Genomic DNA, 24,165 nt, shown 5'->3' on the forward strand with positions numbered 1-24,165 from the left:
GGTCATGGTTAGAAATAAATGAAGAAATGACTTAGAAAAGCTCAGAGAGAAAAAGAGTGTAAGGAGAAAGGAGGGAGAATCTTTACATTCTTTGCCACATAAGTTAAAGAGAATAGGCTTTTACATAAGAGATTAAGAATACTTTTACCTGAGCGTTTTGATGTTATAGTAATAGCCTTCTCACGTCATAAGGCCTTTTAACCTTATTCCCTGTTTGGGGTTTTGTTCGTCAGGGCAGAGAGTGTGTTTTCTGTTCTGTGGGTACAGCCAGGGATTATAGATTATAGATTATTAGGGTTATAGGTTATAGGTTATAGGTTATAGATTATAGGTTATAGATTATTAAAAAGCAGGCTCCAAAGGCCCAGAAGAAAGTGAGGGGCGTTCGCAGGTTCAGTGATCTGAGGCTTAGAAAAGTTGATAAAATGGATTAGAATTGAAGGATAAAAAAGACTTCCCAAAACCCAATCCATTCTAAGGTCCATTACTTTATATATATTCTCCAAAATTACATGAATAAAGAGGAAAGAAAGGAGGGAAGGAAAAAACTGGCTTCGGTTCAGAATGTCAATTATGTCTTTTTTAAATCCCCTTTTTACAATGTATTTGACATTTTGAACAGTAGCCAAAAAAGCTATTATAACTATAAAACATACTCACTGGTATAAATCTCGTTCAGCGATTTAATTAAGGTATTGACATGCCTAATTGATACATGTAGGCCAAGACCATTTTCATATCTCATTTCCATATGCTTTCTGCTTTAAGAGAAGTAAGGAGCTGGATCTTAAAAAAAATGAAAAGACTCCCTCCATAAAAATGCTGTAGATTCATCCGTGCCTGACATCCCAGGGGACCACTTCCTGCCACTTTCCTTGATTCAGAGCCAGCTCCTCCTCTAAGTGGCGCTGCTCGGAGGGAAGGTGATGTATACCCAGCTCGAATGCCTGTCAGGCCCTCTTATGATCAATAGGAGAATATTTATATTAATAAAGCACCAAGTTAATTAAATAAAATGGTCCTCTGGGTAAACTTAAGATACTAGAGGATGGGCAGGGATCGATATATTCTGCCATTTGAACATTAAGTATGTGCCTTGAAATTTTATGGCGCTTTTAAAAACTCGCTTTGTAATGTAAAAAGTTTGAAACCTCTACAAGTTTTCTCTGCCAAAGCCCTGTGTCTGGCTTCCAGAGCTGAGGGAGACAGGAAGCACTGGACCCGCTAGAGATGGGAGCTTAGGAGAAGCCCTGGCAGCCCCTCCCCTGGTCTGGGTAGCTCCCCTCCTTGGGGGAGGGGGGTTTGTCCCAGAGGACAAGGCTGGGATGGGAGATGGAGCCGTGAACTCAGGGAAGGGTCCAGACAGGGAGGATGACACCTCCTTGCCCTGGAGCAGCCTCCCACATTGGATGCGAAAGAGGCCTCGGACCCCCTCCCGTTCTTGGTCTCCTGGTTGTGGGAAAGCCCAAACCCTGGGGTCTTTCGGAGAGGAGGCTGTCTTCCGGCCTCACAAACCCCTGCTGGCCTCCGCCGGATCCTTTTCCTCTTGCTTTTCTCGTCTCTTGTTCTCGCAGCCCGTCTCCTTTATGTGTGTGCGAACGTCTCTTGTTCTCGCAGCCCGTCTCCTTTATGTGTGTGCGAACGTGCCTCCATCCTGTTTCTCTTTATCTCATACCCATGCAGCTCTCTTTCTCTGTGTGTCTCTGCCTTTCACGGTCTCTTCTGTGCAGTGACTATCTCTGTGCATGTGGGTTTCTCTCTGGCTTTCTTTTTTCTTTTGTTCTCTAGTTTTATTCTATCTCACGGTGTCAGTCTCTTTCTCCCTGCCTCCCTCTTGGTTTTTGTCTCTCTGCCTGCCAGTCTTTCTCTCTCTCTCTCCATGTCTCTCTCTCTTCCCTGTGTCTCTCTCTCGTATCTTATCTATCTATCCATCCATCCATCCATCTATCTATCCATCTCTATCCCTCTCTGCTTGCGTTCTCCTGCCCACCAGCCATTGACTTCAAAGGAGATCTCTCATTCGTGGAGGTAGAACCCATGCTAGCCTCCACACCAGCATAACAGAGGCTGACTCTGGTTCCACCCCCTTGGTCCTTGAGCAACCGCCTTCACTCTGAGATAGGAAAACGGTCTTGCCTCGAGCAGCCGGCTCCATCTGCACAGGTGACCTTCATTTCCTAAGAGGTGACGTCATACTTGCTGTCTCAAGTCGTCCTCTCCCAGGGACTGTGTCTTCTCACTTACTTAGCTTTGACCTGCAGCACCTAACTCCCTGGGTACCTCGTGATCACCGTATTAATGGTGACCCTTCGTTGAAATGTAAGCCCCAGGACAGTTTTCACAGGGTGGTGAAGAGTCTCTTCTCAGGAGACTAACCACAGCCGGGAATCTGCTTTAGTAGCAAAGTCAACTGGCCTTCCCACCTTGACTGATCTCAGCCTTTGCTCTGAAGGCTGTTTCCTGCATGGCTCTGGACCCCTTGGAAGCTCACGCAAGTCCCCAGCTTCCTTTGGAAGGTGGAGGACTACTTTGGCTTGTTCTGAGTCTGTGCAGAGGCAGCTGGATCAACAGTCTGCTCACAGCCCAGAACTGTGTTGCGTTGAGGCCACTTCCCAGTCTGAGCCCTGCCTGGGCTGTGATCTTAGCCTCTCCTCCCTGCTGTGCCACCAGATACCTTCTGGCTCTCCTTCTTCTTCTTCCTCTTGATGGAAATCTCCTGCCCACTTCTCCTCTGCACAGCAGTGACTGCACAGCCAACCATGTCCAGCCAGCTTCCTAGGGGGGTTACAGAGAGCTGTGAGGCTTTCACCTATGTTCCTCTCTCTGCCGCCCCACCCTCTCCATCCTCGGGAGAGCCTGGGAGATTCCAAGAGATTGAGTCTCCCTGCAGGACCTTTGAAACACGGCTTTGAGTGGAACACAATTATTGCTTCCTTTGATATTAAGCTTGACCTTGAGTTGCTGTCTTACAGTTCCTGTGTAATATTTTATGGGACAAAGGAGGCAGGGATTTTCTTGTCTTCAACTCAGAGTGTTTGCAGACTCGAACAGATGCAAGCAGTACTCATAATAATTAGTATTTATTAAGTGCTTACGATGAGCCATGGCGACAAGCAAAGAGCTCTGAACTCATTAGGCATTTTGTAATAATCCCCTGACACTGCACTGTCCCCAGTTTACAGATGAGGAGACTGAGGCTCAGACAGGGTAATTACTCATGCAGAGTCACACAGCTAGCAAGAGGCCAAGCTGGAGTTTACACCAAGGTCTTCCAGGCTCCTGAGCCATGTTTTTGATACTGTGCCTCACTGCCTCCTGGGACCTTGACCATATGCAGGACTTCTGGGCTCAGGTATGAAAGGAGAGGAGTTGAGTTGCCAGGAAGAGTGTGGCTCAGGCTGCAATCAATGCACAGTCTCAGAGAGGCCAGGGAGGTGTTTCCCCTTTTTTCCCTCTCCCTCCCCCACCTCTTACCGTGGAGGTCCTGTCCTCTTTGCCTGGGACAGGGGAGTTTATTGTATCTGGCATGAGACTAGTGGCGGCAGTCTCACGTTCGTCACTAATTAATGTCATCTTTGCGGTTTGCTGAGTTCTCCCAGCGCTCACATCCCTTGTCTGGTGCCTTTCAAGCTAAATGGCCAGAAGCAGGTCTGGGATTAAATGTTAGTGTTAACTTCAAACTTGGTGTAAATCTATTGAACTGCATCTATTTTTACATAAATAAGCCAGAGAACAGCATCTATTCTCCTTTCGTCAATACCAGGACAGCCACAGGTGTGAGTTATTAGCAATAACTGTAATTGCTTTGAGTGGAATAGTAAATAGCGCAACGGTCATGATGAGAAATGTCCTTCTATAGTATTAACATAGACTAATGCCTTAAGCTGCTATATACTTCATCCAACACTGGGATTCCAGAAGCTGGCTTTGCAACTCACAGCACTGAGCTCTTGCTGAATTGCTTTCCTGCTTTGGTAGAAGATAATCTCGAGCCTTTCTGAAACCACATTGATTTTATTGGCAGATGGCCCCTGGGATAGCATCTCACCTTCACCGTAGAGATTTCACTTGTTTGATGGGGTTCTGAAAAGTTACAAGAAAGAACAGGCATATACAAGCCACATTTCCTTGAGCTGCTGCCCTGCATTCCAAATTCCAGCCTCTGGACGGCTGCAGCCCAAGGCAGAGCCTGCTCCTCTGCCCCTGCCGCCTCCCAGGTCTTCAAGAAAACAGGATAGATCGCAGAAGAGTAACCCCAGTGCTGTATCCCCTTAAGTGTGGGAGGGAGGAGTTGTTCAGTCCACAAAACATTAGTCTTAGTGTCAGGCACGCACACGGCATCCAGAGGAATGTGCAAAGAACTCTTTCCTCATCATCAAGTTGAACATTTAAGGTTACAAGGGGTGGACATTGGAAAGTGGCTTCAACTGCTCCCTAACTACAGTCACGGCTTGTTCTGGGCTGCTTCTCTCCTTCCCACCTCCGCTTTCTCCTCTCCCACCCCACCCCCGACTTGACTTCTGCTAATCCTCGGCGGTGAGGAGACTGATCACAGAGCAGATTATCGCAAAGATCATCAAAACTTCCTCACAGCCAGTCATCCCCCTTTTTTTACATCTTTATTGGAGTATAATTGCTTTACAATGGTGTGTTAGTTTCTGCTTTATAACAAAGTGAATCAGTTATACATATACATATGTTCCCATACCTCTTCCCTCTTGCGTCTCCCTCCCTCCCACCCTCCCTATCCCACCCCTCCAGGCGGTCACAAAGCACCGAGCTGATCTCCCTATGCTATGCGGCTGCTTCCCACTAGCTATCTACCTTAGGTTTGGTAGTGTATATATGTCCATGCCACTCTCTCGCTTTGTCACAGCTTACCCTTCCCCCTCCCCACATCCTCAAGTCCATTCTCTAGTAGGTCTGTGTCTTTATTCCTGTCTTACCTCTAGGTTCTCCATGACATTTTTTTCCCTTAAATTCCATATATATGCGTTAGCATACGGTATTTGTCTTTCTCTTTCTGACTTACTTCACTCTGTATGACAGACTCTAGGTCTATCCACCTCATTACAAATAGCTCAATTTCGTTTCTTTTTATGGCTGAGTAATATTCCATTGTATATACGTGCCACATCTTCTTTATCCATTCATCCGATGATGGACACTTAGGTTGTTTCCATCTCCGGACTATTGTAAATAGAACTGCAATGAACGTTTTGGTACATGACTCTTCTTGAATTTTGGTTTTCTCAGGGTATATGTCCAGTAGTGGGATTGCTGGGTCATATGGTAGTTCTATTTGTAGTTTTTTAAGGAACCTCCATACTGTTCTCCATAGTGTCTGTACCAATTCACATTCCCACCAGCAGTGCAGGAGTGTTCCCTTTTCTCCACACCCTCTCCAGCATTTATTGTTTCTAGATTTTTTGATGATGGCCATTCTGACTGGTGTGAGATGATATCTCATTGTAGTTTTGATTTGCATTTCTCTAATGATTAATGATGTTGAGCATTCTTTCATGTGTTTGTTGGCAGTCTGTATATCTGCTTTGGAGAAACGTCTATTTAGGTCTTCTGCCCATTTTTGGATTGGGTTGTTTGTTTTTTTGTTATTGAGCTGCATGAGCTGCTTATAAATTTTGGAGATTAATCCTTTGTCAGTTGCTTCATTTGCAAATATTTTCTCCCATTCTGAGGGTTGTCTTTTGGTCTTGTTTATGGTTTCCTTTGCTGTGCAAAAGCTTTGAAGTTTCATTAGGTCCCATGTGTTTATTTTTCTTTTTATTTCCATTTCTGTAGGAGGTGGGTCAAAAAGGATCTTGCTGTGATTTATGTCATAGAGTGTCCTATGTTTTCCACTAAGAGTTTGATAGTTTCTGGCCTTACATTTAGGTCTTTAATCCATTTTGAGCTTATTTTTGTGTATGGTGCTAGGGAGTGATCTAATCTCATACTTTTACATGTACCTGTCCAGTTTTCCCAGCACCACTTATTGAAGATGCTGTCCTTTCTCCACTGTACATTCCTGCCTCCTTTATCAAAGATGCGGTGACCATATGAGTGTGGGTTTATCGCTGGGCTTTCTTTACTGTTCCATTGATCTGTCTTTCTGTTTTTGTGCCAGTACCATACTGTCTTGATTACTGTAGCTTTGTAGTATAGTCTGAAGTCAGGGAGCCTGATCCTCCAGCTCCATTTTTCGTTCTCAAGATTGCTTTGGCTATTCGGGGTCTTTTGTGTTTCCATACAAATTGTGAAATGTTTTGTTCTAGTTCTGTGAAAAATGCCAGTGGTAGTTTGATAGGGATTGCATTGAATCTGTAGATTGCTTTGGGTAGTACAGTCATTTTCACAGTGTTGATTCTTCCCATCCAAGAACATGGTATATCTCTCCATCCCCTTTTGACATCTCCTGCAGCTTGAGGCTCAAAGTGTCTCCTTCGGCAGCCAGAGTTTCATTATCTTATATTATCCTAGTCTCCACGAGTGCCAGAAATCAGAAGCGGGGAGATGAAACATTGTCAGGCACACAGCCCCTTTCTGGGTCGGATCCACTTTCCAAATCTGTTGCAACCTCTCAGGCCAGGTTTAACCTCTGTCCCCCCAAACCTAATTATTTATCGGCTTAGCCTACCTTCCCAGTATAATTGCTCATTCCCATGCTTTAGCTCAGCTCACTAAATGCTTCTCAGTTGGAGAATTTATCTGTGGCTCCTTAGAAGCCTATTCTAGTGGTGTTACTTCACACGCATGATACTCCCATCAGGCAGGTGGAGGTGGAAAGGTACGACAAGAGGCCAGAGCCCTTTCTAATCTAAATGGACAAACTGGACTTGGAAAAAAAATCCTCATAGCTTGAGATTTATTCTCTGTCATCCTTGAACCAGGCAACGGCATGAAATCATTTCAACTATTTCTTTTATCCATTCAGCAAGTATTTTTTAAGCTATGCGTCAGGCCTTGTGCTTAGCAAAAGTCCCTGACCACATGAAGCTAACAATTTACTGGGGGAGGGAGGGGACAGTGGGGAAGACCATGTGACCTGACCAGCTCCCCCTCTGGTCAGCGTGTAGGTCGGCAGCAACAAGCAGTCTTTCCAGATCCAAACTCACTTTACCTGTGTGCAGGCCCGTCATTTGCCTTGGTAAAGGCAAGTTAAACGGTGCCCTGGGACGGAGTTAAAAAGACCACCCTGGAGGATGATGTGCCGTCTCACTGGAGCTTTCTTTTTCTGGAAAAGTTTAGAAGACGTGGAAAGGGGATTGCGTCCATTACAGATGCACTCCCTCCTTTCTGATGCCAACAGAAATGGGCCCAAGCGGTAACTGAAAATATACATTTGGAATCCACAAGAGAAACACGTGTAGAAAGCACGCTAGCTACCCTCTTCATTTTTGCTGATTATTGCACAAGCAGATCTTCACCTATGGGATGCTGTGCCTCAGAACTTTCGCTGTCAGGACACCGTCGGGGAGGCAAATGAGGGTACTCAGGTCAGCAATTAATCACAAAGCAGGCCAAGTGCACACGCTTCGTTTCAGAACAATTCCGTAAATGCTCCCCCCACCCCCTCACTCGCAAGGTTTCATCTCCTAATTGCAAAAGGCTTTGGGGCATGGGAATGTCTTTGTGAATAAGAGCGGACTCAATTTGGGCCATCCCTCTAAAGAAGACAAGAACGCTTCTCCAATTAATCAGCAAATGCTTGGCTCCAGCGTTAGGCCAAAGGATCGATTTACATAAAGCTACTTCTCAAGATGAATTTGCCTCTCCCTCGACTCCTTCTGCATGCCCCTTGTCCAGCCAGCATTAGACATGCTACTGGATTTCAGATTGACAGTGTCAGCTACGACAATCAAATTAGGGATGAAAGCCTCAGAGGGTTGCCAAGAGAGAGGGACGGAGGGGAAGGAGGGGGTGGGAACAGTATGTCAGCCAGGGAGGAGGATGGATTGCACAGAAATGGGCTCCCTTTCCCAAACTCCATTGGCCAGACACACAGCTTCAAACAAAGGAAAATAAAACACCAATCTCCATCTTTTTGAACCGAGTGGACCACTCCTCCCATCCCAACCAATATTGACAAATCAAAACAAAACATCTCATTGTGCGGGGAGGGGGGGGAGTTGGCAGGGGTCTGTCTCAGGTACTTGATTAGATCCTTAAGATCAGATGATTTTCAGCACCAGATTTCTGCACGTGACGTAAGGATACCTGGATCACAGTTTTACTCCCTGAAGGGTACGTTGGTGATGAACGCACAGACTCAAGTCAGATGCCAGTAGTTGGAATCCTGGTGATGTTTTCTGGACCATTTAGTGGCACAGGGAAGTCAGGACCAGAATAGAAGGCACAATTGGGCTGATAATTAGAACTCCCCAATCCCGTCTAATGTAACTCATTTGTCACTAAATTGTGATAATCCCAGAGATTAGTATACTGTTGAGAGGCTAAGCCTCTGTACCACTGGCTGGAGATGATCAGTCAATTATATATAATGCTATTTCATGAACACAAAGAGCCTTAGTTGGAGCTGCATATGATAATCAAATGCAAAAAGCTTCTATTTGGACTGGAAGTATTGGTTATATCCTGTCAGCCCTAGAAGGGTGATGGTTTGGAAAGGCTCAGATTAATTCCTATGGGTAGAAGGAGATTCTTTGCTCCCCAGAGGGATGGCTGAATGACTGGAATATTTCAATTCATCACTTGCTTCCCCGAATCCAGAAGTTTCTATCTTGACTGGATCCCTTCCACATTTCCTATGGGTAACCCAAACCCGCCCGCTGTGCCCCCACCACCAAGCAGAACTCCACTGGGCTCCTTTAGATTGGCTCCAACATCTAAAACTCTTTCTCTCTCTCGGCAATGAGTGGACACATAGCTACAGCCTCCAGCTCCTAGCCTTACCCTAGAACTGCACTGTCTAATACAATAGGCATCAGCCACATGTGGTCATGGAGCACTTAGAGGATGGCTGGCTCGAATTGAGATGTACATAAAACACACACCAGATTCCGAAGACTTGGTATGAAAAAAGAATTGTGAAGTATCTCACTAATATATTTTCTTATTGATTTCATATTGAAATGATTATATCTTGGGTATGTCAGGTTAAGTTAAATGCTTTATTATAATATTCATCTCAACTGTTTCTTTTTATTGTTTTGTTTTGTTTTGTTTTGCGGTATGCGGGACTCTCACTGTGTGGCCTCTCCTGTTAAGGAGCACAGGCTCCGGACGCGCAGGCTCAGCGGCCATGGCTCACGGGCCCAGCCGCTCCGTGGCATGTGGGATCTTCCCAGACCGGGGCACGAACCCGCATCCCCTGCATCGGCAGGCGGACTCCCAGCCACTGCGCCACCAGGGAAGCCCTTTATTGTTTTTAATGCTGCTGAGAGAAACATTTTAATTGCATCGGTAGCTCATATGATACTTCCATGGGACAGCACTGTTCTAGAATTAGTGGGTCTTCCCTGGAGGGGTGCTGGCCTCCACACCCTTCAGCCCTTGAAGTGTTTTGTTGGCCAGCACAGAGGGTTATTTGGTTTTGACTTAGGGGAAATTAATTTAAATGGGCCCTGCATTCCCCTAGCTCACCCCCTCACTATTATTATTGTCCACATTCAGCCTGCTTTACTCACTTGCTTTAACCTGCGAAACCCTAATTCATTTGAGTCTGTGGTCTCTGGAACGACTGCCCAGAAAGGGTGCCCACACTAGTAACCACTCAGAGAGTAAACCAATAACCCTCACTCCGTTTTCAGCCTTTTGGAGCAGCTCGTAGCCCTCAGGCCCTCCGAGGATCCTTAAGTTCCACTGTGCTTGAACACCAGGTCTTCATCTGCAGTCACGGCTCTAGATCTGCCGCTCAGCCTGGCTGCGTTGTTCGGCTCACTACCTGCCCTCCCGTGATTTCTCCCCTAGATCGCAGCCCTCCTAGGAAACTGTAGGAAATCACTTGTCTGTGAGGCCCCACCAGGAATGTCCTCATCTCAGTCAAGCATAGTCTCACCAGCGCGTTTGGGAGGGACAGAGTGCTTGGTTTGCCTCTGCCGTAACTCTGAGATCCCAGGGAGGGGTGTAACCACCCATGAACTCTTAGTTCTTCCTAGGTCAGCCTCCAAACTGGGCCCCTGAGTGGCTTTCTAAAATATAGATTAGATGTTGTCACTCTGCCCGTCTCGGCCTCCCCCTGTAAGGAGACCCTATCCATATATCATCTATCTATCTATCTATCTATCTATCTATCTATCTATCTATCTACCTACCTACCTACCTACCTACCTATCCATCCATCCATCCATCCATCCATCCATCCATCCATCCACCTACCTATCCAACCATCTATTTATCTATCTATCTCTCTATCTATCTACCTACCTACGTACCTATGTATCCCATGGGCATTTCGCCCGACACCAGCAGGGTCACACCTGAGACACAGGAGGCCTTTGCATCTTGGACCCAAGCAGACTAGATACGTAAAGAAGTAAGATGCTATGTTTGTTAACCTCATGCTAATGAAATGAAGATAGTGATGTGCATTTATATCCTGCGTTCAAATATAGAAAGCACTTGCTTGTCCATTATCTATAATGCTTATCCTAATATCACAGAAGTACAAGTTGAGGCTTAGAGAATTGTATTAATGCTCGTAAAGACACGCGGCTAGAACATGAACTTAACACCTAATCACATACACTAATCATTCTACCCGTGTTCTCACACTTGCCCAAAGTGTCCAGAACTCATTCCCAAGGTTTCTGATTCAGTAAGTCTGGGATGGGTCCTAGGAATTGGCATTAAAATTTTTTTATTATGGAATGGGCTTCCCTGGTGGCACAGTGGTTGAGAGTCCACCTGCCGATGCAGGGGACGCGGGTTCATGCCCCGGTCCGGGAGGATCCCACATGCCGCAGAGCGGCTAGGCCCGTGAGCCATGGCCGCTGAGCCTGCGCGTCCGGAGCCTGTGCTCCGCAACGGGAGAGGCCACAACAGTGAGAGGCCCGCATACCACACACACACACACAAAAAAAATTTTTATTATGGAAAATTTCACTCTTGTGTAAAAGTCAAGCACAGATTATAAATGTACCCCCTTTATACCCATCACTCAGCTCTAATAAGTATCAACTCATGGCCAACCTTGTTTCATCTATACTTCTACCCGGTTCTCCCTCTTCTATATTATTTTGAAGCAAAACCCAGACATCATCATTTCATCCTTAATTATTTCAGTATGTATCTCTCAAAGATAAAGACATAAATGAAAAGAACAATAATAACGTAGCAAATATATCAAAACACAATACCATGATCATATCTAAATTATTTTAAAAACCAGGGATCTGTATTTTTTTCAAAGCATCATCAGTAAATTCTGATCAGGTAGATGGTGAGCCCCACTGTGAGAACAGCTGCCCCATGCCATGCCAACTCTTAATAACATTTTCAAACTGTCCTGATTTTTATCAAACTGTCCACTTTAAAAGATAAATCCATGGACTTCCCTGGTGGCACAGTGGGTAAGAATCCGCCTGCCAATGCAGGGGACACGGGTTCGAGCCCTGGCCCAGGAAGATCCCACATGCCACGGAGCAACTAAGCCTGTGTGCCACAACTACTGAGCCTGTGCTCTAGAGCCTGCACGCCACAACTACTGAAGCCTGTACGCCATAACTACTGAAGGCTGCACGCCTAGAGCCCGTGCTCCGCAACAAGAGAAGCCACCGCAGTGAGAAGCCCGCGCACCGCAACAAAGAGTGAGTCCCACTCACTACGACTAGAGAAAACCCACACGCAGCAACGAAGACCCAATGCAGCCATAGATAGATAGATGATAGATAGATAGATAGGTAGATAGATAGATAGATAAAATCCAATATACTTGATGAAACAAGTCTGCACCTCTGCAAGTCCCAGTGATTCAGATTGGCATCTTTCCCTTTCCCTGCTCCTAAAAACCAAAAAAGATTTTGGACCTCGAGTAAAACAAAACTGTGAATTATTTTCCTTGGTGGTTAGGAACAGTCTTGCAGTGTGAATTAAATACAGGCTTCCTTCTTGTTGAAAAGGAAAAAAGAGTGAAACTGCAGCTCTTATTTTTTGAGGTGTCTAGATGTTTATGTTCGTATAAAGGAGTCTGTTTATTTGTATCTGGGGTCAATGAGATGCAAGTTCCAGGAGTACAGAAACTTGGTTCTGTTCATTTCTGTGTCTCAGTAGTGTAGCACGTAGTAGGTGCTCAATTCATTTTTTTTTGTTGAGTGAAGTAAGAATCTGAACTGGCATTTAATCCACCAATATTAAACACCTGAACGCTCTGACTAGGACTTTTCTAATGAGTTTATCAAAGAAGGCACAGTGGAAGGAGCTCTTATTGAAATGTTTCATTCAGTAACTTTGTCACATCAAGGGAGCAGGCAGTGTCAACTCTTGCTGCCGTGAAATATTAGAAACCCAGCCGGAGCAGTGGGAAATCATTGTTTTCGTCCCCCATTGATACTTTGAGTCTCTGGGTCTCTGAGATAGGTGGCATTTCTTGCAGGAAATGATTCAGGTGGTCCACTGTAACCTCCCTCAGACAGAGGATGCAATTAACTGGACACTCAGCTGGAGGTACCAGGGCTTCCTAGCTGGGACATATGTTTGGGGCTCATTTGGTTTTGACAGTGACCCAACTGCAAACATATAATCTTGCTTTCGCCTGCACAAGAGATTCACCTTTTAAGATAAATCCTCCCCGAAGCCCACATTGTAGAACCCCCAGGGAATAATTTTTCCTGCATATCTGTCCCTCCTGCTGTATCAAATAAGGTAAGCAAAACAATATCTTTCTCTTTGGATCCTAGAGCAGAGTGATGTGTCATGGTTACCATATTTGAGGAGTTGGGGGTAGGGGATCAAGGTTCAGCTTTGTATAGGATGGTAGCATTGAGAGTCCAAGAAATTTTAGATTCATAGATTATCCATCAGAAATGAAATGAGTTTGGATTGATACCTACTGCACCAATGGGCGGTTTCTTCCTACTAGGCTTTCCATTACTAGGAAAGTAATTTTAATACATACTCAGGCCAAAGAGAATCAGAATCGCAATTCACTGCCCTGATCCCAAATCCAATAAAGGATTCTAAATATAAATGCTTTTAGGTCATCCCCTCTTTTAGTTTGGCTAATCAAGAGTTGATGGATTTTTTCTTTTTAATGTTACTAAAAAGGCATTTGATTCGTCTTAGTGCAAAGGGTTTGGGGAGGTAGATAAAGAAGGTACCAGATTGGGTTGCTCCAGTTTTCTTTGCTCAGTTGCTTCCCACCCCCTACCATGCATGGCCTCTTGATCCTTGATCCTGGATATGTCATCTTTCAGGGGTGATTTCTTTTAATCTTCTGAGATGAAAGATTTTTTAAAAAAAATCTTTCCTGATTTAGGAAAACTGACCTTGAAGCCTTCTTATGAAATGCTTTGGTTTGGATCCCTTGGGTTCCCTTTGCTGACATTGGCCCCCATCTCCTGATTCTTTGGACTTTGCTGCTGAAAGTCGTGGCTGGGAACTTCTTCGGCAACCTGTCCTTGAGTTGCTAGTGTCACTTCATCCAGCCTTATGGAGAACAGGCAGAGCCAGGGAATTTGCATTTCTCCTGGGTGGTCTAACCAAGGACTGTCTGATGCTGGGCTACAAAGACCCAGATCCCTTGGTTAGAGACAGGAGCTCCCAGGGTTTGGGGCTAAGACCAGCACTTTACCTCATTGTCCTTTATTTCCTTCTCCATCCTATTTCCTCCATACCTTTCTTGCCTCTCCCAGGAGTACTTTGTGAATCCATCACTTGGCCAAACATCTGCATCTGAGCAAGCCCAACCGAAGACAGAACTTTACTCCTGAATCAACCTCTCCTGTTTTATCCAAAAGAATCTAGAATCAGATATGGATACTCGTATCTAGATGATAGATGAGGGGAAGTTTAACCTCTCTCAGACTTTATGGAAAGAATATTAGCAATGTTTATGTGTTCTATTCTTTGCAGAGTTGTAGCCATATGTCCTGAGGATAGTGAAAAGGGACATTTTCAGCGATGCAAATCCAGGGCTAAATGGAGGGAAAGTCCAAGAAATACATGCAGCCTTTCACTGAATGCCTCCAGCGTTCCAGGTTCTGTGCAAAGTATACACATACCAATTCATTTCATCCTCAGTATTAATCTGCAAGAGATCAGTAAAATGAATAGCCTCACTGTAAAGATGGGGAACCTGAGTCATAGAGCATTTCAGTAGTTTGTGTGATCGTACAGCTAATAAGTGGCTCTATCCACTTCCCACACGAGAATTCCCCAATTCTTGAGGAGCTTCCAAGTCCCATTCTGTACCTTCGGAATAATTCGACATGGACCTCTAGGAGCCATAAACTTCCATTTAACACAGACAGGACTTTCTGGTAGCATGAAAGTGACCGAGACAAACGCATTGTCCCCACCAGAGCAAAAAGGAGAGCGTTTACCTGTTTCTTGCCTTGCCTGGTAAACATGGGGAGGTAGGGGTGGGGTGAAGGTGGGGACTGTCATTCACTGTTGCTCTGAGAACAAAGCATGTCTGACATTGCAGGGAGAGCCCCGGGAAGCATTTCAAAAGCTCCACTGGAACTAGACAACCTTTCAATCCATTTATCAAAGCGTCTGCAGTCCCTGTTTCAAGGTAGATGAAGCAATAATAAATTTGCGAAGAAAGTTAATCTGTGTCCAAAGCATTTTAGTAAATTAAAAAGGGGGGGGATGTTGGCTGGAAGGGGGATATATTGGTTCTTGCCAACTCCTATTTGACTTACTGTCTCCTTAATAAGTCCTCTCTGGTCTGGTGTTTTTGGATGGAATGATCAGCCAGTTAATCATTTTCCAGAAGCAGGAAAATGCACTTTAGCTAATGCAGTTCGCCTTTCTTTCAGAATCCTAATTATTTAAAAAGGCATCCCAGTCAGGCACCCCACTTCCCAACCAAGAAAGCCTTTCCCACCAGCCATCTTCCTTTATTTCCCCAGAAAATCCCAGCTCACCATTCTTTCTCTCACCCTACTCCAACCTCATCCCGTTCATCTAAGGTTAAAAAAAAGAAAAAGCAAGTTCCCTTTCAAACCTGGTCACTTTTGAGCCTTTTCCCGCAGGAACAGGGAGGCACTAAACCCCCAACAAGCAATTGACCGGAACTAAGCTCGTGGGCACTATGGATAGATTTTGTTATTTTTATTTAAGTGTCAGCCGAAAATGGTGGCTCTTGTCTCTCTCAAGGATAGTACTTAACAATAGCTCCATGCTCTGGCATCACGCTGAGATAAACACACTATTAGGAACCCCCACAAAGGCCCCGAGATAATTGTGAAGGGACAGTTACCGAAAATGAAGCGCCCAGCCCTGAACCCTCCTCCACGCCCCATCAGTAACACCATTAAAGCTGTCAGTTTGTCAGCCCACTGGAGGTATTTATGAAATCAGTGTATAGTCCTGCGGATGGATGGCCGCGGTATTGTTAGCCAGAGAAGAGAGGCTCAATGGAAAATAAAATTAATAAAATTTACAAGCAGATTGTCCTGGGTAGCAGATAAATTCCCTACAATCTACTGTTTCGCTCAATGGCGGCAGGAGGAAAGCCATGGCAGGGAGACGGAAAGAGCTGTACTTTTAACGAGGCTCCTGAAAGTAGGAGCAACCCTGGGTATAGTTACAGCGAGAAAATAGTGAACGGAAACCCAAGTGGCCGTCCCATCCGAGGGCAGGATTTTGTCTGTGTGACCGCTTCCGTGGGAGACTGCTCGGCAGCTCCATCAGATTTTTCTGCTTAAATACGGCTGTCCTTTCTTCATCCCGCTGTACTGCAAACCAGAACCCTCATACAATTGCTCTTCTTTCAGTATACCGGGGTGCCTTAACCTCAAAGGGTTAATGCATAATTGGGATAGGTACCCCTTCATCTGGCTTCCAAGCGTTTTTAGAGCTGATCGTTCTAAACGTCTCTCCTGTATCCTCCACCTGCCCCTGATTTTGATCATTAGCCGTCTGCCAGAAGTGTGGCCTGAGCTGTTTCCCAGAGCGGCCAAAACTAGTATACGAGCCTCGGAGGCTAGCGGGCAGGGGCTTGCTGTCCTGGAGACCAACCTTCGCTTGGCAGAAAAGACTGGGCCCATTGTGGCTGCCGGAACCTTGGGTATAGCCCAGATGCCTGGTGGAAATTGCATTAGTCAGATGACAGGACCTGGGCCCCTTTCTCTTGGAGGCTGATGGAGAGCAGAGGAGTGGCCTTGGTGACACTGCCTGACCTCTGCTGTCATCATGGGCTTTGTTCAGCGCCCCGACTCCAGGCTGGAGCCCTGCTCATTGAATCAGGCCCAGCCGGGGGAGCCTGCAGTGGGGCTCCTTGTGCATTTGAATTTACTTATATCAGTCACAGGCAGAGGAAACTGGATTTGAGATGGGGAGCACCCTGTTATTCAGCCCCAGGATTTCTCTCTGTATTTATCTCTGCACCCTACCCCAACTCTGAGCCTTGCCTGGGTATCTAACAGCGGCCCCAGACAATCCCCACGTGTCTTGAGTTTTAGCCCGCCACTCAGAGTTGCCCACTCAGCTCAGCCGATGAGAGCAGAAAAACGGGCTCCTCTCTTCTGCTTCCTGTGTTTCCTCCTGCTTCCCGGCAACATGATGGTTTAGAGGGCCCAGGTTTTAGTGGAGGATGGTCGTCTGACCTCTCTTTCCAAATATATTTGGAGTCATCTATAGCTTTCGATTAGGTGCCCCTGGAAAATCAGTGTGGGAGTGTCCATCCGTCTCTAGGACAACACGGCAATTTAAGACGCGTTTACCCTGTGACCCAGCACATTCTCCTTATAGGACTTTTATACCAAGGAAGTAGCTGTACAAGTGTCCTCAAAATGTGTGGGCAGGAAAATTCATCCTGGTGTTTCCTTAAATGGCAAGTAAATAAATACCTAGCGCCGTGGGATCATATAGCCATCTATAGAATTGGATGATACACAGCCATTAAAAATGTTGGCATAGGGGCTTCCCTGGTGGCGCAGTGGTTGAGAGTCCGCCTGCCGACGCAGGGGACACGGGTTCGTGCCCCGGTCCGGGAGGATCCCACGTGCCGCGGAGCGGCTGCGCCCGTGGGCCACGGCCGCCGAGCCTGCGCGTCCGGAGCCTGTGCTCCGCAACGGGAGAGGCCACAACAATGAGAGGCCCGTGTACCGCAAAAAAAAAAAAAAATGTTGGCATACATGTACTGTTAATGACAGGAACAGATGTTCTCAATATAGTATGCGAAAAAAGAGGTTAAAACAGACTACATACTATGAGATCAGATTGGTAACATTTATATATATATATTACTCCTAATTGGTAACAGTGGTTGTGTCTGGGTAGGTAATTTTTTACCTTAATATCTGAAGGTTTTTGTGTTCTTTTGAAAATAATGGAGATATATATATATATATATATATATATATATATATATGATTGATACACATATATATGCTTGATTACTTACTAAGACCCCAAGCAAGTTTGGGGTATGAATGAAAACAAGTGCATGTGTTTGGTCCAGCAAAAAATAAAACTGGAAAACAAAATGAAAAAAAAAAAATGCATGGGTCTTAGGAAAGGATATTGAGGCTTTGGGGATTCTTAAAGGGGACCCTGGTACAAGACTTGGGTTTGAGCCAGCTTCAGGACCTGACACTTTGTCCCTTCCCCTCCCTACTCAGAGCAACATGTTAGCATTGCTAAATGCTACATGAGGTGCAGTGGGACCCCCATTTTGGGTGGGTTTGTGGAAATGCAATTTGAATTCATCATGCCTGTCACTAGCACGATCCAGGTGGCCCCCAGGGGTCTCTCTGGGGCTCTCGAAAAGCAGAGAGGGTCATCCCCCATCGGAAAGCCAGGATGGCCAGGCTCCATTCCAATCTCAGATGAGAAAGGCAGAGAGGGTCCCTGAGAAGATGGGAGATTGAGTGGTGTTGACCCTGCGGTGGGGGAGGGATGCTGTGCGGAGGCGGAGGAAGGGGTCATCTCTGGGAGGTGGCAGAACAAGAGAATTGGGTGTAGTGTGTGTGCAACAAATAACCCAGCACTTGGCTCGTGGCCTGGAGGTGTGAGACCACCCACAGAGCCCGCCCTGGAGGCGAGCCGCTGGCCTGGTAACCATTTCAGCAAGGCCATCGCTAGAAGAACAATGTGAAGGCTTGTAAGCAGCCTGGGGCCTGAGACTAAACAGTCCCCCAAACACTCCTGACCGCAGAGGCAGCCTCCAGAGGGGTTTTGTTCTCATAATGAGATGCAGATAAAGCCGGGCCTGGGTCCTTCATGCCTGTGCCTCTTCTCTTCTTGTTTAGAGATCTGAGCGAAAACCAGATCCTGGGGATCCCGAGGAAGGCGTTCCGAGGCATCGCAGACGTGAAGAACCTGTAAGTGATGTTTTTGTTGCTTCGCTGCGGAAGTGGTTCTCCGGCCAGAGCAGGGGTGAGGGGCACGGGACAGGGAGGGGGTATCCCCGTGACTTGTGCCCTCAGTCCAGGCGCCTTTGAGACAGATTGAGGGGTGTGCTTAAGTGGTTTCCAGGGAACACACGTCGAACACCACGGCAGCTCCAGGGAGTCTTATCCTTCTCTGGAGATTTGTCCCCAGCTATGAACACAGAGTCCCAGACCTGAGTCCCAGCCTGGCCGCACTCTGTGGGCCTGGGGCTCAACTCAGCTTCTGCCAAGGTCATCACCTTCTATAAAATAGGGATGATAGCCTGGTGGGGTATCGATGCCAACGAGAAAATGTTTTTTACGCTTAGTGCCTCGTACATAGTAAGTGTTCTGTAAATGGGAGACAAAGATGGTAAAGATCTCGCTGTTAGGATCTTGTGAGGGAGAGTCAGGACTTGTGTCCCAGGATCATGGGGAGACATAGCCAGATCTACTGCACTAGGTGCTTGGGGTTTTTCTTAATTTTTATTTGGAAATAATTATTGATTCACAGGAAGTTTCAAAAATAGTAGACTAGTCTGTGTTCACTTTTACCCAGTTTTCTCCCAGTGGTAACACCCTGTATAACTCTCATATAATATTAAGCCAGAAAATTGACATGAGTGCAATCCACAGACCTTATTCTTCAGATGTCCCAGTTTTACACACGCTCACTTGTGTCTGTGTGCACACATGTGTGCATGTGCAATTCTGTGTCATTTTATCACGTGCAGATTCCATTGCCCATTACTGCAACTGATGCAGAACTGTTCCATCACCACGCTTTTGAACTTGCCAAATAACCTTTGTTCTTTCCTACCTGGCCCCCTGCTGTCTGCCGCTTATCAGGACTCCCGGGCCCTTCCCTTCATGAGGAGTGTGCCTCCTGAATTTTCTTTCCACACCACTGTGCCCATGTGTTTGGAGAGGGGTACAGAGAAGGCATTTCTGCCCACTGACCTCCTCCACAGGCTTGCATCCAACTTGAGAAGTCTTGAAGGAGATTTTTTTTTTAAACTGCTTTAGCTCTTAGTTCTCCCTGTAAGTACTGCAGGGATCTTGGCGTGCCGGGAAGCTGACGTTGGCTTCCTGATACAAGCTGTGTGCCTCCCCTTTGCTGAGAACCGAGCAGAAAGCTTTAGGCGTTTGACATGCAAAGCACACCAGAGGGCAGAGGCATCTGGGGTGCAGGGAGCAGGGAACAGAGAGCACTTTGCAAGGGGCTCCAGACAGCAGGCTACCCATTGCTTCATCTGGAAGCATTTGCCCACAAGCAGGAGCGGGCCGGGAGGAGCAGACAAAGCTGCAGAAAGTGTGACTCGAGATGGTGCACATAAAGCAAAACTAAGAGGTTGTGTTGATTAGCATCCCAGGAAAGCAAGACGAGAGGGGAACTTACAGATCCAATGAAACCCCACAGATCAGCAGTGAGAAAATTGAGGACCAGAGAAGGGCAGTGACTAACTTAAAGTCAACCAGCTTCTTGAGGGTTGAGCCCTAAATTAACATCTTACATACATAAAGTGGTATATCTAGCCTATCTCATGGCTCTAATTTTAAATGGGCCAGTTAATAAGAAAACATACTGTGGTGATAGATAAGCAGGGCTGTGTAATTACCAGCTACATTTTTGATTCTCAAGAAAGTGATTCAGTGTCACAGTGGTCCTCAATAGTTGCTGGGGTTTGGGGGGGTCATTGTTGTTGTTTTCCTGTACTGTCTCTAACTTCACAAAGGCCTCAGGAGCTAAAAGTGTTAAGAGTCCGCAAACTCAAGAACTACGGACAGGCCCTCCTTCTCCACCTGGATGTGTGTCCTAAACAGCAAGGATCTAGTGGGACAGGGGAGGAGAGTAAACTCACTGCTTAAAGGATGAATTAACCAACAAAACGAAAGGGGTTGGTTACTTCCTACTTCTAATCAGTTCAGTCACCATACTCTGGGGGACCAGAACTTCTAAGACCCAGATGTGTAATTCTCAGGTGACTTATGGTATAACTGGGGACAAGAAACGTGCATACGAGAGGAAGTTTAATAATTTAACAGTCCACAGCAAAATGGTCCAATGAGTGGCCAGGCATTATGAAGGACTGTCAGAGCTCAGAGAAGAACAGTAGCTTTAGGCAGTGTCGCCCAAAGGGTGGCCATCTGATTAATCTGTGTCTGGTTCTCAGCTGTTCTGTGTACTGAGTCTGTGACCTCGGGTACAGTACTTGACGCTTCTGAGCCTAGATTTCTTCCAGAGGGAGAGGAGGATAAGAATTGTACCTAACCTCTTAGTGGTCTTGTGAAGGTGAATGAAATGATGTGTATGAATAACTCAGTACTATGCTTGGCATGTGGAAGGTGCTTAGAAAGTTCTAGCTACTATTACTGCTGTCTTCCTTTGTTGTTGTTATAATTGTAAAGACTTTCACGGAGCCCGGAATGATGATTGGAATTTGCCGAATGAACAGGCAAATAGCGTGTGCAGAGTGGGGAGGCAAACCTATACAAGGTGTGTTTTAAGGGACCTACGCCGAGCCGTCTCATGGGAGTGGAGGGATTATGACGCGGAGTAATAGGTGATCAGGTCAGAAAGAGAAGTGGGGACCAGGTGGTGGCGAGCCTTGCCTGCAAGGAGTATGGACTTTAGATGTAGGTACTGAGAAGGTGGCTAGCTTCCGATCTGGGAAAGGTCATGATGAAACCATTGATTCTGGAAGAGGAACCTAGGACAGGACAAGGTGGAAGAAGGAGGGGGCCGGTGGGAGATGAGGCTGTGGTCCAACGTGAGGGATCAGGGCTCGCAGTCAGGAATGAAAGGAGGAGCCCCCAGTAAGACGCCAGTGGAGACCGAGGCAAGGGAAGTGGCAATCCACAAGTTACTAGAGGCCAGGGAAAGGAAGGGGAAAATGATGAGCTCCATATTTGGAGGACACCGAGAATGATCGCACATTCCCATAGTCATTCATCCACGCAGCCCTCAAAATGTTTTTCGAGCTCCTACTACGTGCCAGTTCTGGGGGTAAATGCGGGAAGTAAGATACGTATCTGTGAGCTCTGCCTTCTTGGAGCTCCCACTCCACAGAGGTTGAAAGATCAGGGGAAGAACCAGTCTGGAAGATGATGAGTTGAGTGTAAAGCAGTGTCCCGTCTTCCACAGGCAGTGTGGACGGAGCGTCTTCTATGTGTTGGTGAACTTGCCATCCTGTCCTGTTTCTACTGGTTATGAGACTTTGGTCTGTGACCACAGCTACATCTCTGGTTTGACTAAGAGGGAGTGAAATTAAATAATCCTGTGGCCTTAAGAGAAAATGAAGTGTGGGTAATTGGACGTATAGGACCCAAGCTGAGGAGCAAGTTCGAGAAGGGAGGCATCTGGGTAAAGGTTGATTACTGAAGTTGTGCATTGAAATATGCGTCAGTACCTGTAAAATACGAGACGCTTTGCGGAAATTAAATTTGTATAAAACCTGTTAAGGAAACACCCTCCTCCGACCAGACCTCAATTACCCACTTGTAGAGATTGTCTCTTTTGTGAGTGATGAGTAGTGAAGTTTAAACCTCAGGAATGTACATCCCTATCATCGATCTGTTTATAAACGAACTGCCAGCCCTCGAACCTTCTCCATCACCTTGTGTGAGCTCAGGGAATATAACACTCTTCTACTTGTTACTTAAGTAAAATAAAATAGGAGAAGATGATAAATTATTGGAATGTCAGGCTTGAAATACCAACTGGGCCTATTCGTGATACCATATGCTTCACTAAGAGGAGAAAAGCAAGGATTGGCTATTTCTTGTTTATAATTTTGTAGTTTTGATATGGATTTTCTTTGCTTGTCCCGACAGTCCCCCTCAAGAAGGAAGAGACTGTGTTACCCCCATTTTCCAGATGACAAAATTGGGGGTTTTTTTGTTTGGTTGGTTTTTTACTTTTTTTTTTTGCGGTACGCAGGCCTCTCACTGTTGTGGCTTCTCCCGTTGCGGAGCACAGGCTCCGGACGCGCAGGCTCAGCGGCCATGGCTCACGGGCCCAGCCGCTCCACGGCACGTGGGATCTTCCCGGACCGGGGCACGAACCCGTGTGCCCTGCATCGGCAGGCGGACTCTCAACCACTGCGCCACCAGGGAAGCCCCAAAATTGAGTTTTGATCAGTGTGTATAATTTAGTAAAAGTCAGCAGACACCATTGGGCCTAGGCCTCCGCACTTAGCCTGCCCTTTGTAACCCACCCAACCGTCTTCTGGACTCAATCCATAGACATTGCTGTCTACCCAGAGCACTCCCTACTCAGCCGTGCTAGCAACAGGAAAAAGGAAAGAGTAACCAAGGAGGCTGCTGGCAGTTGGAGGCCTGATTCACAGAGGCAAGTAGGCAAGCATACAGCTGTTGTCACAGGCAAGAGAAAGGACCCAGGGGGGTGTTTGAACCTTGTAATACTGGTGCTGGAGGGATTTGGCGCCCTGCCCCTACCCAGGCAGCGGAAGGAAGCCCCTAATTGCTTCCTGCTTCTCCAGAGAAAAGAGAAAGTAATTAGCTGGGGATACCACTCTCTGCAATTACTAAAAGCTGGTTTTATGGGCTGATCCCACTCTGCTGCCTGTCTAGGAGGGGGAAAGGTGCTATATTTAAAGGGAGATGAGATGGATAGATTGAGCTGGAGAAAGAGGCACTCAGGTAGACTGACCAGTAGACCAACACTTGACATGCCAGTATTCCCTGCCTACCTTATGCAAATGCCGTGCTAGGTATTGGGGAAGACACAGTGAGAAGAAGAAGGGGAGAGAGAGAAAAGAGAGAGGGAGAGAGAGACAATTGTAAGACATAGAGATAGGGGGGAAATGAATTGGACAAAAAGAGAGATGACAAGCCACAATCCCACAAAGCATAATAAGAAAAAGACAGAACCAGTATAGATTGTTTTTTAAAAAAATGCCCCCTTGCTCTATCTTTCTCAGCAGTTATGTTTTCCTCTGTTTTTCAGTTTCTATTTGCGAGGACTCTGTAGGACATGCATTCCAGAAGGGAAAATCAATAACCCCTGTCTCTGCCAGCTAGCAAAATTTGGAACTGACGGTTTCAAAACAAAGCTGGGCAGGCGGCCTTTGTGTTTCCTAGTTAGTCTGAGTTGCTGCACTGCCCTCCCGCCGGCCCCCAGGAGCAGGCGGTAACCTTGTGTGTGTTTGGGCGGGGAGGGGGGAGGGACAGGAAGTGCCCACTGGTTGGTGGCATCTCTGTCTGCTAATCTCAGCAGCCGTTCACTCCATCACTGCACCTGCAACAGAGTTCACGCTCCTGGTCGTGCCCTGCAAGACTCTACACGATCTGGGTCTCCTCTCACTCACCTTGTGCTTCCCATGCTCCAGTCCATCCTTGAACACCCCAAGCTCCTTCCTGCCTCCGGGCCTTTGCACTTGCTCCTCCCTTTGCGTGGGATGCTAAGCCCTTGGACCTCCACACAGTTGGCTCCTTCAAATCGTTCAGGTCTCATCTCAAACATCACCTCCTCAGAATGGCCTTCCTTGACCCATCTAAAGCAGTTCCTCAGCCCCCACTGCCCTTCCTCTCTATCCCACTACCCAGTTATATTTATTCAGAGCACTTATCACCCTATGAAATGATCTCGTTCATCTGTTTGTCACCCTGTCTCTGGATGTCACACAGAATGAACATGTGTACA

General features: G+C 46.4%; 1 protein-coding gene across 1 annotated transcript in view; it reads left to right on the plus strand.

Annotated features, from left to right (window-relative positions):
• SLIT3 (slit guidance ligand 3) overlaps positions 1 to 24,165 on the plus strand; it is a 609,828-nt gene that overhangs the window by 377,071 nt on the left and 208,592 nt on the right. Inside the window, exon 5 of the mRNA XM_060008410.1 lies at positions 18,381 to 18,452. Coding sequence (XP_059864393.1) covers positions 18,381 to 18,452 — 72 coding nt within the window. The remainder of the gene's footprint in view (positions 1 to 18,380; positions 18,453 to 24,165) is intronic.

This window comes from Delphinus delphis, chromosome 3 (genome assembly GCF_949987515.2).
Source record: "Delphinus delphis chromosome 3, mDelDel1.2, whole genome shotgun sequence".
Lineage (NCBI taxonomy): Eukaryota > Metazoa > Chordata > Mammalia > Artiodactyla > Delphinidae > Delphinus > Delphinus delphis.